Here is a 13,736-nt window from a genome sequence, read left to right on the forward strand (position 1 = left end):
CTAATGCACTGATGGTTTTGGTCTTTTCATGGGATTTATTCAAAATAATTAAAATATGAAACCCTTATTTTTTAAACCAACATTAGAAAAACAGGATTTGCACAGAATTAACAGCAGAGACTGGTTTAAATTTGTTCGTTTATTTGGAACCCTTCTCCAAATCACGTCTGTAATTTTTCCATTTCACAAAATATTTACAAAAAAAGATACTTTTATGTCATTTTTTTCCTCTTTCTGTTGACTGTTGGAACAGCTCCTTTTTAGGATGGTGACAATTGCTTACATCTCGCAGTCCAGTCGTTGTTCTTTTAGAAAAGGTTCATGAAAAAAGAGTCCTCCCGCCCTTCTTCTTTTCTTTCATACACTCATTTTAAAACTGCATACATTTTTATCCCCCCATTGTTCTTCTTTTGAGTGCTTTAAAAAACTCTTCCTTGCATGCTTTCAGCTGCAAACAGGAAGCCAAGAGCTCGTGTGCTTATTGAGAGGAAGTGACATCTTTGCCCTGCAGGAAGTACAATTACAGCATCATCAGATCCTCCAGATGCTTGATTGGTTTGGTCTGTCCAGTCTTGCCTGTTTCTCTTAAATCAAAGAGTCTCTCTAAACAAGCATGAAACCTACAAATAACACAAAGTCTTGTAATTACTAAATGGAAACAGTCTTTGTCAGAAGATTTCTGTCCTGTGGGAAGCCTGGCAGCAGGAAGAGAGCGCTAGGAGTGAGGGCTAAACTCCCAAAACTCCTTGAGATGCAGCTCTAGTGTCCCCCTGCGTGTCAGCATCTGTAGTCCAGGCATAACAAGGCGTCCACAAGTGCATTGTGGGTGTTCCATGGAAGAGCGTTTTGTGTTCAAGCCGTACGATCCATCCCTGAACTCGGCAAAGAAAGGAAGAAGTGCCATGACGATAAAAATCAAGAGACGCCACAGGGACCGCAGTCCCTTTTTTAAAGGATCTATCAAACAAAGTGAGCTGGGCAGAGAAAAATATGATGCTAATAACATAAGGCAATTGACCTCAGTACAACTGGAGGGGTGATTATATCAGAGAAACATGAGGCGCTAAACTGGAAAGGTCAAAACTGCTTGGTATTATCTCTTTTCCCTTTAGCGTTGGTGAGAAGCCACAAAGAGGCATGAGAAGATTTCCTAATAAAAGTTTGTTTTCTATCAATCCATCTCCTGCCCTATAAATAAAAAGACGCATGTCGTACTTTCCTCTCGGGCCTCTCTCGTTTCTTGTCTGTGTGTGAAATGCTGAGCTAAGTTGTGCCAGAGTGAGCGGCTGTTTATGCATTTTTACGTATAATACACTACATGAAACACTGACTAAAAATAAAGGAAATAAAAAGACAAAGAGATCAACCCTGCCCCCGAACGTGTATACATGTTCTAGATCTGTGTGTGTGTGTGTGTGTGTTTATAGACTTTAATATCTGAATGTGTGTGCTGTATAACTACGTGTTTTTTTCCGGTTAATAATTCGGTAAAGGTGTGCTATTTTGGTGCCTGTCTTTATATCCGTGTGTGTGTGTGTGTGTGTGTGTGTGTGTGTGTGTCTACTCTGTTAACTGGTGACATAGTGCTTTGTCGAGGGCTGCCCATACAGCCCGTAGAAATCTGCATGTCTGTGTGTCTGTGAGGCGTCTATCCAGTCCCTCACTGCCAAGCCCTGCATGGACGGACCTCCAGAGGCCAAGCCGGGAGGAGGTGGGTAGTCTTGGGCGCTGACCCAGGGGAAAGAGCCAGATCGCGGGTATGGGGGATGACTGCGGTGGCCCGACACCGAGGGCACGCCAGAGCAGTAGCAGTTATCCATCGTGCACACCAGGATCTTCCGGCCGCCGTATTGAGGCAGCACGGCCTGCTGGGAGGAGTGCGAGGAGCTGCTGCCTCCGGGAGGAAAGTGCGAGGAGCCAAACACGGAGCCTGAATGGTGGTTGGTCAGAGAGCCGCTTGCGCTTCCTGTCCCGCCGCTCTCGCTGATGTGAGGTGGGCCGCAGGGGCCGAGAGGCTGCTGATTGGTGGACTGGCCCTCTCCGGAGGCTGAGCCCGAGCCCAGGTAGGGCTGTTTGGCTAACGACGAAGAAGAGGACGAGGAAGAGGAGGAGGAGTCCTTGAAACCTGGAGTGGCGTTTTTTCCGACGTTCCCGTTCCCCTCTGGGAAGGCAGTGGAATGTTTCCGTTTCTCGGCTCCAGAGCCGGAGCTCTGACCGCTGGGATATGCAGGAACAGACTGCAGGAAGGTCGAGGGAGGGGTGAGGGGAGCTGAGAGAGGAGAGAAAAGATGGGAAGTCAGAGGATAATTAAGATAAAAACACACTCCTGACAGTAATGTCCTGGATCCGTCTGAGATCTTACCTTCCAGGGTTCTCTTCAAGCTCTTCTCTCTTTTTGAGATTTCAGAGAGGAACAGTTTGGAGTTTAGATTCCCCACTTTATAAGGAGGGAGACTGCTGCCCACACATGCCTGAGACCTGCAACAAGAGCCAAGAGACAAGCGAGATAAGAAGTCAGCTTGAAATCAAATTATAGACCCAAGGGCTGAAAAAAAAACTTGATTTTAGAACTCCGTCAGCTTCTCCCTCACCTGTCTGTGAGGATTTTAACAGGCTTGGTGTTTTTCATGAAGCTCAGCTCCTCCGCCTTACTGAAGGCTGTGTGGATGGAGCTCAGCAGCTTCTGGGCCTCGTGGCGCTGCTCGCCCAGAGCCAACACCTGGGCGGCGTTCTCCTGGCAGAACCGAGCCTGAGCCCGATCCAGAGCCTCCAGTGTCCGACCAAGATCCTCCTCCAGGAGCTGGTGCATCCGCTGGTACTGCAGACGCACCTCCTCTTTCAGCTCACACACCCTGTCCTGTAGAGAAACAAAACATCAGTCCACTCAGAATTTCCTTTGTGTTACGCAACAGCGTTTAGAATCTCTGAAAATGTGTGCAGTTGCTTTTTACGCCCACGGAGCAGAACATACCTCCACCACACACTTGTCAGAGTCCAGTTTGCAGAGCTGTTCTTCGATCTCCTGCACTCGCTCCTCCACACGCTCCTGCTGCCTGAGGAGGCTTTGCTGTGGAGAGAGAAAGAGAAGTCTTAACCTTTGGGAAGTTGTGACCTCAGCTAGCCACTAGCATCCCCTCCCCATGCCGGAGATATTAGAATCCGGGAGCCGGCTAATTTAGTCTCCATCGAACACACAATCCCTGTGGGGGAGGAGGGAGGGAGGGTGTGCTGTCATAGCAACCAACAGCTATTTTGTGTTTGCATTAGTGAGAGAGGACTAATGCTGGGGGAGCTGGGGGCAGCGAGCACAGATAAATAAATGGGCATACGGAGGCAGAGAAAGCTCCAGCAGCTCTCCTCTTTCTACTCCCCCCTCAGTGCGCCTCCTCCTCGTACTTTCAAAGATGCACATGTTTTCACAGCAGCAGTGGCTGCTGCTCTGCAATGTTGTGGCAACAACGCTTGTTATTTCAAGGATGATGACTGCAACTGCAACAACAGCACACGCATGCTCGGGCCACACTCAGATGCCCACCACGGTCAGAATAAATAAAAATAAAAGAACATAATTAACGGCTTCATGCGAGCTTGACGATCCTTTATGTCGCTCTCTGCATTGTCTCACAGTAGGAATGTCATTGACACAGATTTACTAATCCTTCATGTTATTAATATTTAATGCGAGATATGAATAATCCTCAATCAACATCTAATGAATGAGAAGCTTGTTGATAAGATGGCACAGACGAAAATAATACAGTGCCGGTGAGCCGAACCAACGATTATTTCAGTGTTGATTAATCTGCAGATTAATGTCGCTACTGATTGATTAGTTTGGTCTTTTGTGTTTAACATGTCGAAAACAGAGGAAAAAAAGGGTGCTTGTAATTCCCCAGAGCCAGAGATGACATTTCTAACTAACAGTCAAGTGCATTTACAATAAATGATCAATTAATCATAAATAATATGAAATATTTTGAACGTTTTTCCATTAGAAAACTGTTTTAACTACTGACATGATCTTTGTTAGATGCAAAGAAGGAGCTGAATGAACCGATAAAGTAAACAACAAGTACTTTAAAGATAAATAAAATAACATAAAATAAAGACTTCACTTTAATTGCAGAGCTTCCTACTGTCACTATTAAACAACTGGCCCAACACAATCCAGCCCATACGGACTAAAATGTAATGTTAATCAAGTCTGAGAAGTAAAACAAAATGCTTTATAATGTATTTGTGCTCATCTGGTCAGTTAATACATTTTTAAATGGGTAAAATTATTAAATAATTAATCAATTAATGATTCATTATTCACATCCCTATTCAACAGCTAGGTTATTTATTTATCGCATAAGATAAAAAAAAAAAAAAACACATCTGAAGAGCGAGACATGTTTTATTAAATTATGGTTAGAAAGGAAGATTAAATCAGTAACTAATCCCACAAGTCAATAATCTGTTGTTGTTCACATGCTGAACGTCTGTTTACATACATCTTCATCCTCAGTATCATCATCATCATCATCATCCTGTTGTTCAGGAAACTACTTACATGTAATCAAAATAACAAAATAAATGTAACTGTACTCTTAATCAATTCTAGTAAAAAAAGTCATTAAATTAAAAATACTAAATCCAAATGTTGGTTGAAATATAAATTATCTTCAGTAAAAAGCTAACATGTAGAGTATAACATTAATGCTTTTTATTTTGTATCTTTTTCAGTGGTCAACAAAATCCAGTGGGACATATTTGATTGTGACACCATCGATGCACATTACTCGCTCTGACTTTAACTCCATATTTTGTCTGTCCTGTAGGCTACATATTTGTTTTATTGAGGCTTACTTCCCAATTTAAAAACAGTTTGTTAGGAGAGTTATCAAAAAGTAATGAAATATGTTGCATTAAATATTCCATCCTCACCTGGGTAACTTGTAGGGCTGAAACAAACAATTAGACACATGATCTGATGATTACTTTCACGATTAATCATTTATAAAATTCCCCAAGCCCAAAGTGACGTCTTTTAATCGCTTTTCTTGTCTAACCAACTGTCAAAAACCCGAAGACTCTTCATTAATGATCATAAATGACAAATATATGCAGCAACTCCTCATGTAAGAAGCTGAAACCACTAAATGTTTGACACTTGAAAAATGTCTGAAATGAATAGACTATTACCAAAATAGTTCCTTTAATTGATTGTAGAAGTAGATTGCCAGAAAGTAGTAATCTGTAATCTATTACAGTTCAAAGTAACCTTCCCAACACTGATCATCATCATCATCACCACCACCACTACAGTCCAATGATTCCACTCAGACAGCAGTTGATTTTATCATTAGTGATCAGCTGCTGTAGAGCTCCAAATGAAAACCTGCACACTCCTGGGCCTCTGTGGCACATGGTTGGGAACCACTGCCCTAGATATCTTTCTCACAGACACACACACACACACACACAGTTGGCATGGTTAGATCCAGGACTGTGACCTGGTTGTGCTGATTGATTGAGTTAGGCTCCAAGCAGAAGCCAGGGGAAAAACAGGGTCGAAGGAGCCGAAGCCTCCCAGAGGGGGGTGGCAACTAAATGTATGGGACACCTTTGGGGGAGGGGGGGAGTGGAGGGAGAGGGGGGAGAGTGGGGGTATAAAGAGGGTAGGGTGCTCTTTAGCTGTCATTTCACAGCAGTGTCTTCTCCATCAGAGACACCAAAGCAGAGCCAGAGGGAAGGTCGGTCCTCGCCTGGAGTGGCGGGTGGATGGTGTGAGTGAGGTGAATTTGGTGGGGGGGCTGACGGACAAGAAGAGTGGTGTGAGTGTGTTTTTGAGTGTGTGTGTGTGTGCATTCCTGGATAGCATTCAACAGGGGGGGATGTCTTTGTAACCACGAGGAAAAATATCTAAAAATGATGATGGATTAATGGATTATCAATGTGACAATGTGATGAGATTATTTTTCAGAGGATTCCTCCAGGAAAATATTCACCAGAGGTGATTCTGAACACTTCTGTCTTGTGAAGAATTTATTTAGCAGCAGACGGCCCAAACAATGATCACACTCATTATAAATATGGTACTCGCTGCCCTGTGTTTTGGATATATTGGCATTTTTTTTAACATTTTATTTTTACATATCTAATCAATATCTGTAGATATGTCAGTCAATATGTAAGAAGAAACTGCAGTAGAGAAATACAGAATATCAATATAATATATCAATAGTATTTTGAGGCTGACGATAAATGTATGAGAAGTGTCATTAACTCCCCAGTAACCCTGTAACATCATACAAACACTTGATTAAAACCATTTTATCGATTGTTTCTAGCTTCTCCAATGTCTGGACTGATGCCTTTGTTCTGACTTTCAAGGTAGTAAATTGGTTATCTCTGTTGTTTTAGATTGCTGGCCGTGCAAAACAAGATGTCGGCTTGAATTGCCGGTTGGTATGATGAGCATTTTCGACAATTTTGATGAAAAAATCAAATCATAGATGAAGGAAATAGTCTTCAGATTAACTAATACTGAAAATAATAAATAATTAGTTGCAGTCCTGCTTAGGTTTAAGACTAAAACACTTTCACACCAGCGGCACTTTAAATTCTTTAGTCTGTGTTAGCCGAGCTAACTACGCAATAGTAATAGTGTTATCAATACTCGCTAACCTAGATCTTCATGAATAAATGATGCGCCATACCAATTGCTCTAAGAACAGGAATTAGTGTCCTGTTACCATAGAAAAGGCCTCTTTTGGTTGACTGACAGGATGTGGGGGAGGAAGGTGGGTGCCTGTGTACCATCAGCATGTTAGCATGTTATAGCACGCAGCCCTACCCCAGTTTCTAATGATGCACTTGGCATTTTGTAGTAGAGTGTTTTCTTGTTATTCGTCAGCCAGGATATATCTGTTGAAAGCTACGATCAGCTGATGCATCGACCCTGCTGATTTATCACTATAGCATTAGATGCCATTAGATTGTTTACTAACAGGTTTTAAATGGTATCAACTAGGGCTTTTCTGATGCTGCCTAAAATGTTGGAATGTTGTGTTGACAAAGTTCAGGTATCTGAATCATATCAGGGAGGAAAAAATGTGGACTCCCCATAAGAACGTTTTTCTTTATTTGATGTCATTATGCTTTATTAAAAAAAGGACTATCAGTTGATATTGCGTCACATTTTTCAGAGGTAAATATAATACCTGGACCAAAACCAGAATCAATCAGCCTGATTATAGATGACGTCAGAAAAGCTTTAAATGTGAACGATCTTTGTAGCACAGCTTCTAAATTCAGACCAGGTTCCAACCGACGGCCCTTCGTGAGCCCCAGGTGACCAATTAACAATACATAAAGCTGAGTCATAGCATTACCAACAGGAAATATACCCAAGCATGACACAGTTGACACCTAAAAAGGGGTGTAGGGTGAACTACATAAGTCAGTCAGCCTGTTCTCTCTCTGACTAAACCACTCTGTCATACGCCCCTTTAAAAAACAGAAAAAAAAGGGGGAGGAAAACCAACCCGACCTCTTCTCGAACCTTCCACAGCAGCACCAAACCCCCAGGAAGGCAAGAGGTTAATAAAAAACCCCAAGTAGACCACAGAATCAAGTGACAAATCACTTTAATCCCCCTTCCCCTCGTCTCCACTCCCACCCCTCCCTCACAACTGGCGATCCCTGGGCTAGGATGCACCTGTGCTGGGGAGATAAGGCCCTCTGAGGGCCCCTCATTGTTCCACCCTCGACTGCATTGTTTGTCATTCCAACAGATGAGAACGGAGGCTGGAGTGGATCACAACTGAAAAATGCACAGGACTCTCACACAGGGACTAAATAAAAAAAACACTCAAAATGCAATTTTGAAAAAAAAAAAAAAAAAAGACAAATTCTGTTTTGATTGAGTAAAGTGATTCTAGGATTGAGAAAAGGATAATGGCAGCTCTGTACCCAGAAGTCTCAGCTTAATGTCTTTTATTTGGCAGAGAAGGACATTAAAATGTACCCTTTGTTCTGGTCATGTCTGCCTGACGACTACAAAGTGGATGAAAAATGACCTCCCTGACTTCTGTGATGATGAATGCAGACAGCTTCATTTTGGTACTTAATTGATCACTGATTAATTGGCAAGTTCATGCACGCGGGGCCACAGCTGACGGATATTTTCATTATCTATTAATCTACTGATTACTTTCTTTTCCAGCAGTTTCGCAGAGCCCACAGTGAGGTCTTCTAATATGTAGCTTTGCTTGCCCAACATTCAAAAACCCAAAGAGAGTGTTTACCATCACAGAAAAGAGAAGCTAGAACCAGAGAGTTTTTGCCAGTATTTCTTAAGAAAATGACTTAAGGCTGATCAAAATAATTGCAGGTCATCACCTGATGATGGACTAAATCAAGTGAATAGCTGATATCTGATAAAGGGCTACATAGGTCGATTATCTTCTCGTGGATTAAATTAGTTGTTGGTTCATAAAATGTCAGGAAATGTTGAAAAATGTCAATGAGTGTTTCCCAAAACCAAAGATGACGTCCGCAAATGTTGTGTTTTGTTTACAAGCAAAACATCATCAGTTTGCTGTCACGGATGCTGGAATAAGATAATTTTAACTTCATTTTCCTAAACAAATTATTCAAACCAATTACTACGCTATCAAAATTGATGGCGATTCATTTAACAGTTGACACTTCATGGATTAACTGGTGCAGCTCTAGTCTGACATCAAGAATGAAGTCAAACTACTGGCTGTAATTTAGTTCTTGTCCCAATGTGACAGAGTGTGACTCCACCCTGAGCAGAAATAAGGAGTGAATGAATGTGTTTATATGGTATAAAATGATCCTTACTCTGATGTCGTTGCGTCTCAGCTCCACGTCAGTCACCGCATGGCCGTGGCTGGGGTGGCAGCGGGCGAAGCAGCAGTACTGACACACCGCTGTCTGCTCGGCCTCGCAGTGGTAAAGCCTGTATTCGTCATGCTGCAGGCAGGTCCAGGCCTTCACCGCCTCGGCCTCCACCAACAGGTGCCCGAGGGCCGAGCAGGGCTGCTGCAGGTGAGTCTGGACGTGGGACTGGCAGCACGGGGCGTTGCAACGCAGGCAGACTTTGACCGCGGGGAGTGGTGGGCCTCGGCGGCACAGGATGCACTGCAGCACCGGCGTGGTTGCCTTCTCCACGCTCAGGGCGTTGTACTTCTCGACTATGTTGGACAGTTTGTGGTTCTTCTCCAGGCTGGGCTTCTGTGTGTAAGCATGATTGCACTCGGGGCAGCGGGCCAGCGAGGAGTCTTTGGCCCAGGCCTCGCTGATGCAGCCCCGGCAGAAGTTGTGCTTGCAGGGCAGCTGGATGGGATCTGAGAACACGTGCAGGCAGATGGGGCAGATGAGCTCCTCCTCAAAACAGTTCCTCCACGTCTCAGCCATGTCAGAGGCCATCATGGTGCGGGCAGGCATACACTATTTTCCACTTCTACCAGACCTTGAGGCCTCTGTCTCTCTGTCCTCGCAAAGAAACCTGACACTTTCAAAAATTAGTCTTGGGGAGGAAAAAGAAAAAAAAAAGATAAAAACAGACGCAATGCTGTCCTGTGGATTTCAACCCTTGTGACCAAATTAGACGAGTCTCCCTGACAGACGACGAGTATTGCTTATTGCTGCAGCATGAAGGCAAATTCCAGAAAACTGACCAGAGAAGGCTTCAGGGGATGACAACACCTTGTTGATTTCAACACACAACAGCAGGGGCTGACGTTATACAGATTACAGTAAACGGTGCTTTCCTTTCCTCTAAGTCACACACACAATCACACACACACACACACACACACACACACAGTGGGCCTGCCTTTATAGCTTGTGTGTGTTTATAGGCCTACAGGAAGCTAAAAAGCCTGTCAAGCTACAGGTAAACCATGAAATGCGAACAAGGCACAGAGAACTAAACACCTAACCACTCACTCATATGACCATGAGGTGAATCAATCTCTGTCTAGCACATGAAAAGACACTTGATCCCTTTTCTTGCTGCCTGCTCAGGCCCTTACCTTCACTTCCAATGCCGGATTATGATTGACTGTGGACCAATTCAGACCAACAAACCAAGCATGAAAAAACCCATGAGAAAAAAAGGGACGGCTCCGGGTCCACACCCTGATTGGTATTCACACACAGAGCCCTCTCTCTTCTTGTAAAACAAAACAAAAAAAACAAAAGAACAAAAAAAACCCACAAAAAACCTGAATCTGTTTTTTTTATCAGGACCTCAAGGACGCTTGACTCCCTTCAATAATCACAACGCAGCGCAATGCTTTTGTCCGCTGAATCATAAATAAGTCTCCGAGCAGCCTCCACCTGCAATTTAATTATACATACAACCAGCGACGGTATGGCAGTCAGACGACAAAAGCAGTATTACAGGTCAGATGGACACCACAGCCACCTCCAGCCCTTCGATTCCACATAAAAGCGACATCTCCATTTGATGAATAACGCCTGCTATGTGGCACAGCAGCTCGCATATCTGTACACAAGGCCTCGGCTTTTTTTTTTCTCTCTCTCTCTCTCTCTCCTTCTCCTTCCTCTCTCTCTACCAGTTTTCTGTCGACAACAAAGGCCCTTATAATCTCATTAGACAGGAAAATCATACCCGAGCCATCATTTTCGAGCCTGTTTACTGCATAGTTAATCGTTTTTAATGGTCGAGTCCAGCTCCTGCGCACAAAACAAAGGGTTTTAGGATCCGCAGGAATGTTGGCTGCTGTTGCGGAGCCTTTTGGTTTCCCCCCTCCGACACATCTATCAAATATCTCCGGACCCACCAGATTATTAGTATTATCCTTGTATCCACCTCCGGCCTCTTTTCACTTAGGTCTCCACCTTATTTACCTTAATGTCGCCTCAGCCTTTAGCCAACAACATATTTTTTCCTCCCCCCTACTTCCTTATCTCGGTTAAATCGTGTAAATTACCTCAGACGTCACCTCACCATTTTCTACCACAAGCACAGGTACAGATAAACACAAAGATTTTTGGCACTATTTTCAGCGGTGGCTAACGCGAGCTACGGTCATTATATTCAAAAAGCAGCCATATTTAAATATTTTAACTCACAGAAATACAAAAATATACCCTGCTAATCTTAAAGGGGACGTCGCTTTTTCTGTCCTTGTTAGGGGTAGCTGTCATCAGCCATCTTGCAAATCCTCTTTTTTTTTTTTTTTTTTTTTTAAAGGAGAGAGAGGAAAAAAAAAAAGGGAGATATCCGCCGTGGAGAGGCTGCTTCACCAACGCTGCTTTTCGATAGCTGACCTACAGACACATGAACGCCAAAGTCCCGTCTTTAAACAGGAACAACACGCCTTTTCTGTCGCTATTGTAGGTCCAGAAGCGGCAGGAGCAGTTCGACGTGCTGGTTCTGTCGTGGTTTTCTCGGCTCGGTGTGTCCGGTGAGAGTCGGCTTCGTGGTTCATAAAAATCCAACACGGTTGTGAATAATAATTGGTGTTTTCTCCCCCCCTCCTCTTTCTTTCTCTGTCTCTATCGGTCAGGCTTTAGAGAGAGGAGGAATGCAGGCGAGCTGGACTGCTCTCCAAAACCAGAATCAATGGCACCACGGTGACGCGACACTTCCGGTGGGGCTTTTCAAAATAAAGCCCCAGGTTGAGAGCAAGAGCAGAGGTCAGCAACTGCACCATGTCCTCCTGCACTTTATGTTCTGTTTACCTTTAATCCTCGATACCTCATCATTCTAATGTATTTACCTCACCTGTTATTTTTAATTACTTAAGCATTTTGTTATATAGTATCTTGTTGTTATTTTATGTTGTATAGTACTTTATTGTTTCTATATTTGCATTGGATTTTGGTTGTGTTTGTACTTGAATGTACCCCCTGCTTTGATAACCTAATTTCCCCTCTGGAATTAATAAACTATCTATCTATTTGCTCTGCTGAGAAGGTGATCGGCTGCAATCTGCCATCCCTCCAGGTGCTGCACGCATCAAGGTCTCCTTGACGTGCAGGTAAGATAGCTGCCGACCCCTCCTGTCCCAGACACAAATTTTTGAGACTCTCCCCTCTGGAAGGACTCCATCAGGACCAAAACCTCTAACCATAAGAAGAGTTTCTCTCCTTCTGCAACTTGCCTCATCAACAAGGCCCGTGACCTCCACTGACAGTGATCCCCCTCCACCCTCCTTCACTTATATTACATGAATTACTATATACAATATAAAATAAGTTTTAGTAATCAGATGCGCTTATTTTGTACACTGCAATATCAGTATCTACTGCGACCTTGCGCAATCTAGGTCAAACTTTTTGTATTACTGGACAAATCAGGACAGTCTTCACCTACTTTAAAAAATGGTCACACTCTATTTATATTTATAAAGTTTAATTACATATTTTTTGTATTGTTTGTTGCTTTGCACCTGCCGAACACAGCAAATTCCTCATATGTGTAAATTTACTGGGCAGCAAAAGCAATTCTGATTCTGATTCTTCTAAAAACTAGTTGGGGATATTGGGATATGAATGCTCATGTGGGTGGATATGCAAAAACAAGATCGATAAAATATTTGGCCACAGTTAACTCTGATTTATCACAAATGAATTGCACATTTTTAATCTGTTCTAAATGTACCTTACAGTGATTTTTCAAGTTTTTAATACTCTTATCAACACGGGAGTTCACAAATATGCTTTATGCAAATGTATGTTTATTCTTATTGCAACAATCCAAAATAATGACAAATACTGTCCATAATATTCCCCAGAATCACCTCAAAGGTACTGCATGCTCAAAAAACATGCTGAAAGCACAACATGGCAAACTCAAACCCAACAAGCAACAACAGACGGGTATATTGACCTGAATGTCACACTCCTTAGTAACACTAACACAATGTAGTGTTCACATCGATGGTAAATGCAAATAACTTTGTTCTTGTCGAGAGAATCATCAGGGAGGGCTTTGAAACTGAGCGTGCCATTCAAAAAACCCTTTTCTTTATCCACTTCAGCTCAAAGAGGTTTGTTTCTACTGCCGTCCAACAACATTACTGCTGCATCACTTCTTGAATTCCCAAACTATGGAACAGCCCAAGGGTCAAAATGTGCGTGCGTTAATAGGAATTTGTGTTAATGCATGAATATCAAATATTTCTATATTGATATTGCGACAAAATTGTAGGGATGGCTATCGGTTCTTCAACAAAATATTAACACAACGACATTTGGATGAATAATAATCAGTAATGTGGATATAATGGCAAAATGGATAAAGTCAAGATGACACTTATGTCATATCATAATGTAACGACACCCAGAATATAAAATAATGTGTAGTCTCATAACATGATAATGTTATACTATTGAGCCCAAATGCTCAGTACACTATAAATGATTGTTTCTTTGTTGAATACCTTGATTCTGTCTTGCTTTGAAGCCCTGAGGAGGCGAGACTTCTACCATGTGCCTCATTTTTTCGGGAATTTATGAATTATTGATTATTCCTTTGTAACAAAACAACACTCATGTACCATGGACTGCATGGCTATCATGCTTTATTTTGAAGCTGAATCGCTGAGCTTCCTGTGTGATTCAGGCTATCTCTGGCTGACCTGATGCAGTTTCTCGGCAACATCAGCCTCCCCCTCCTCCCTCCCTCCCTCCTCCTCCCTCCCCTCCCTCCTTCCGGATCAATGCTACGGCCGTCACGTGACCTG

General features: G+C 42.9%; 1 protein-coding gene and 1 long non-coding RNA gene across 2 annotated transcripts; one reads left to right on the forward strand and one right to left on the reverse strand.

The window, feature by feature from the left end:
* Positions 1-120: 120 nt before the first annotated feature.
* On the reverse strand, positions 121-11,566 carry trim8b (tripartite motif containing 8b). Its single transcript, XM_037080794.1, has 5 exons — positions 8,857-11,566; positions 2,972-3,067; positions 2,592-2,857; positions 2,363-2,478; positions 121-2,269 (listed from the first exon to the last, which is right to left on the reverse strand). The coding sequence occupies exons 1-5, from the start codon at positions 9,460-9,462 to the stop codon at positions 1,569-1,571; spliced, it is 1,785 nt and encodes a 594-aa protein (XP_036936689.1). The 5' UTR covers positions 9,463-11,566; the 3' UTR covers positions 121-1,568.
* Positions 11,545-12,411, forward strand: LOC119009484. Its single transcript, XR_005071742.1, has 2 exons — positions 11,545-11,685; positions 11,996-12,411. It is a non-coding gene; the product is annotated as an uncharacterized LOC119009484 (long non-coding RNA).
* Positions 12,412-13,736: the final 1,325 nt, after the last annotated feature.

This window comes from Acanthopagrus latus, chromosome 20, assembly GCF_904848185.1.
Source record: "Acanthopagrus latus isolate v.2019 chromosome 20, fAcaLat1.1, whole genome shotgun sequence".
In the NCBI taxonomy this organism is placed as follows: Eukaryota; Metazoa; Chordata; class Actinopteri; order Spariformes; family Sparidae; genus Acanthopagrus; species Acanthopagrus latus.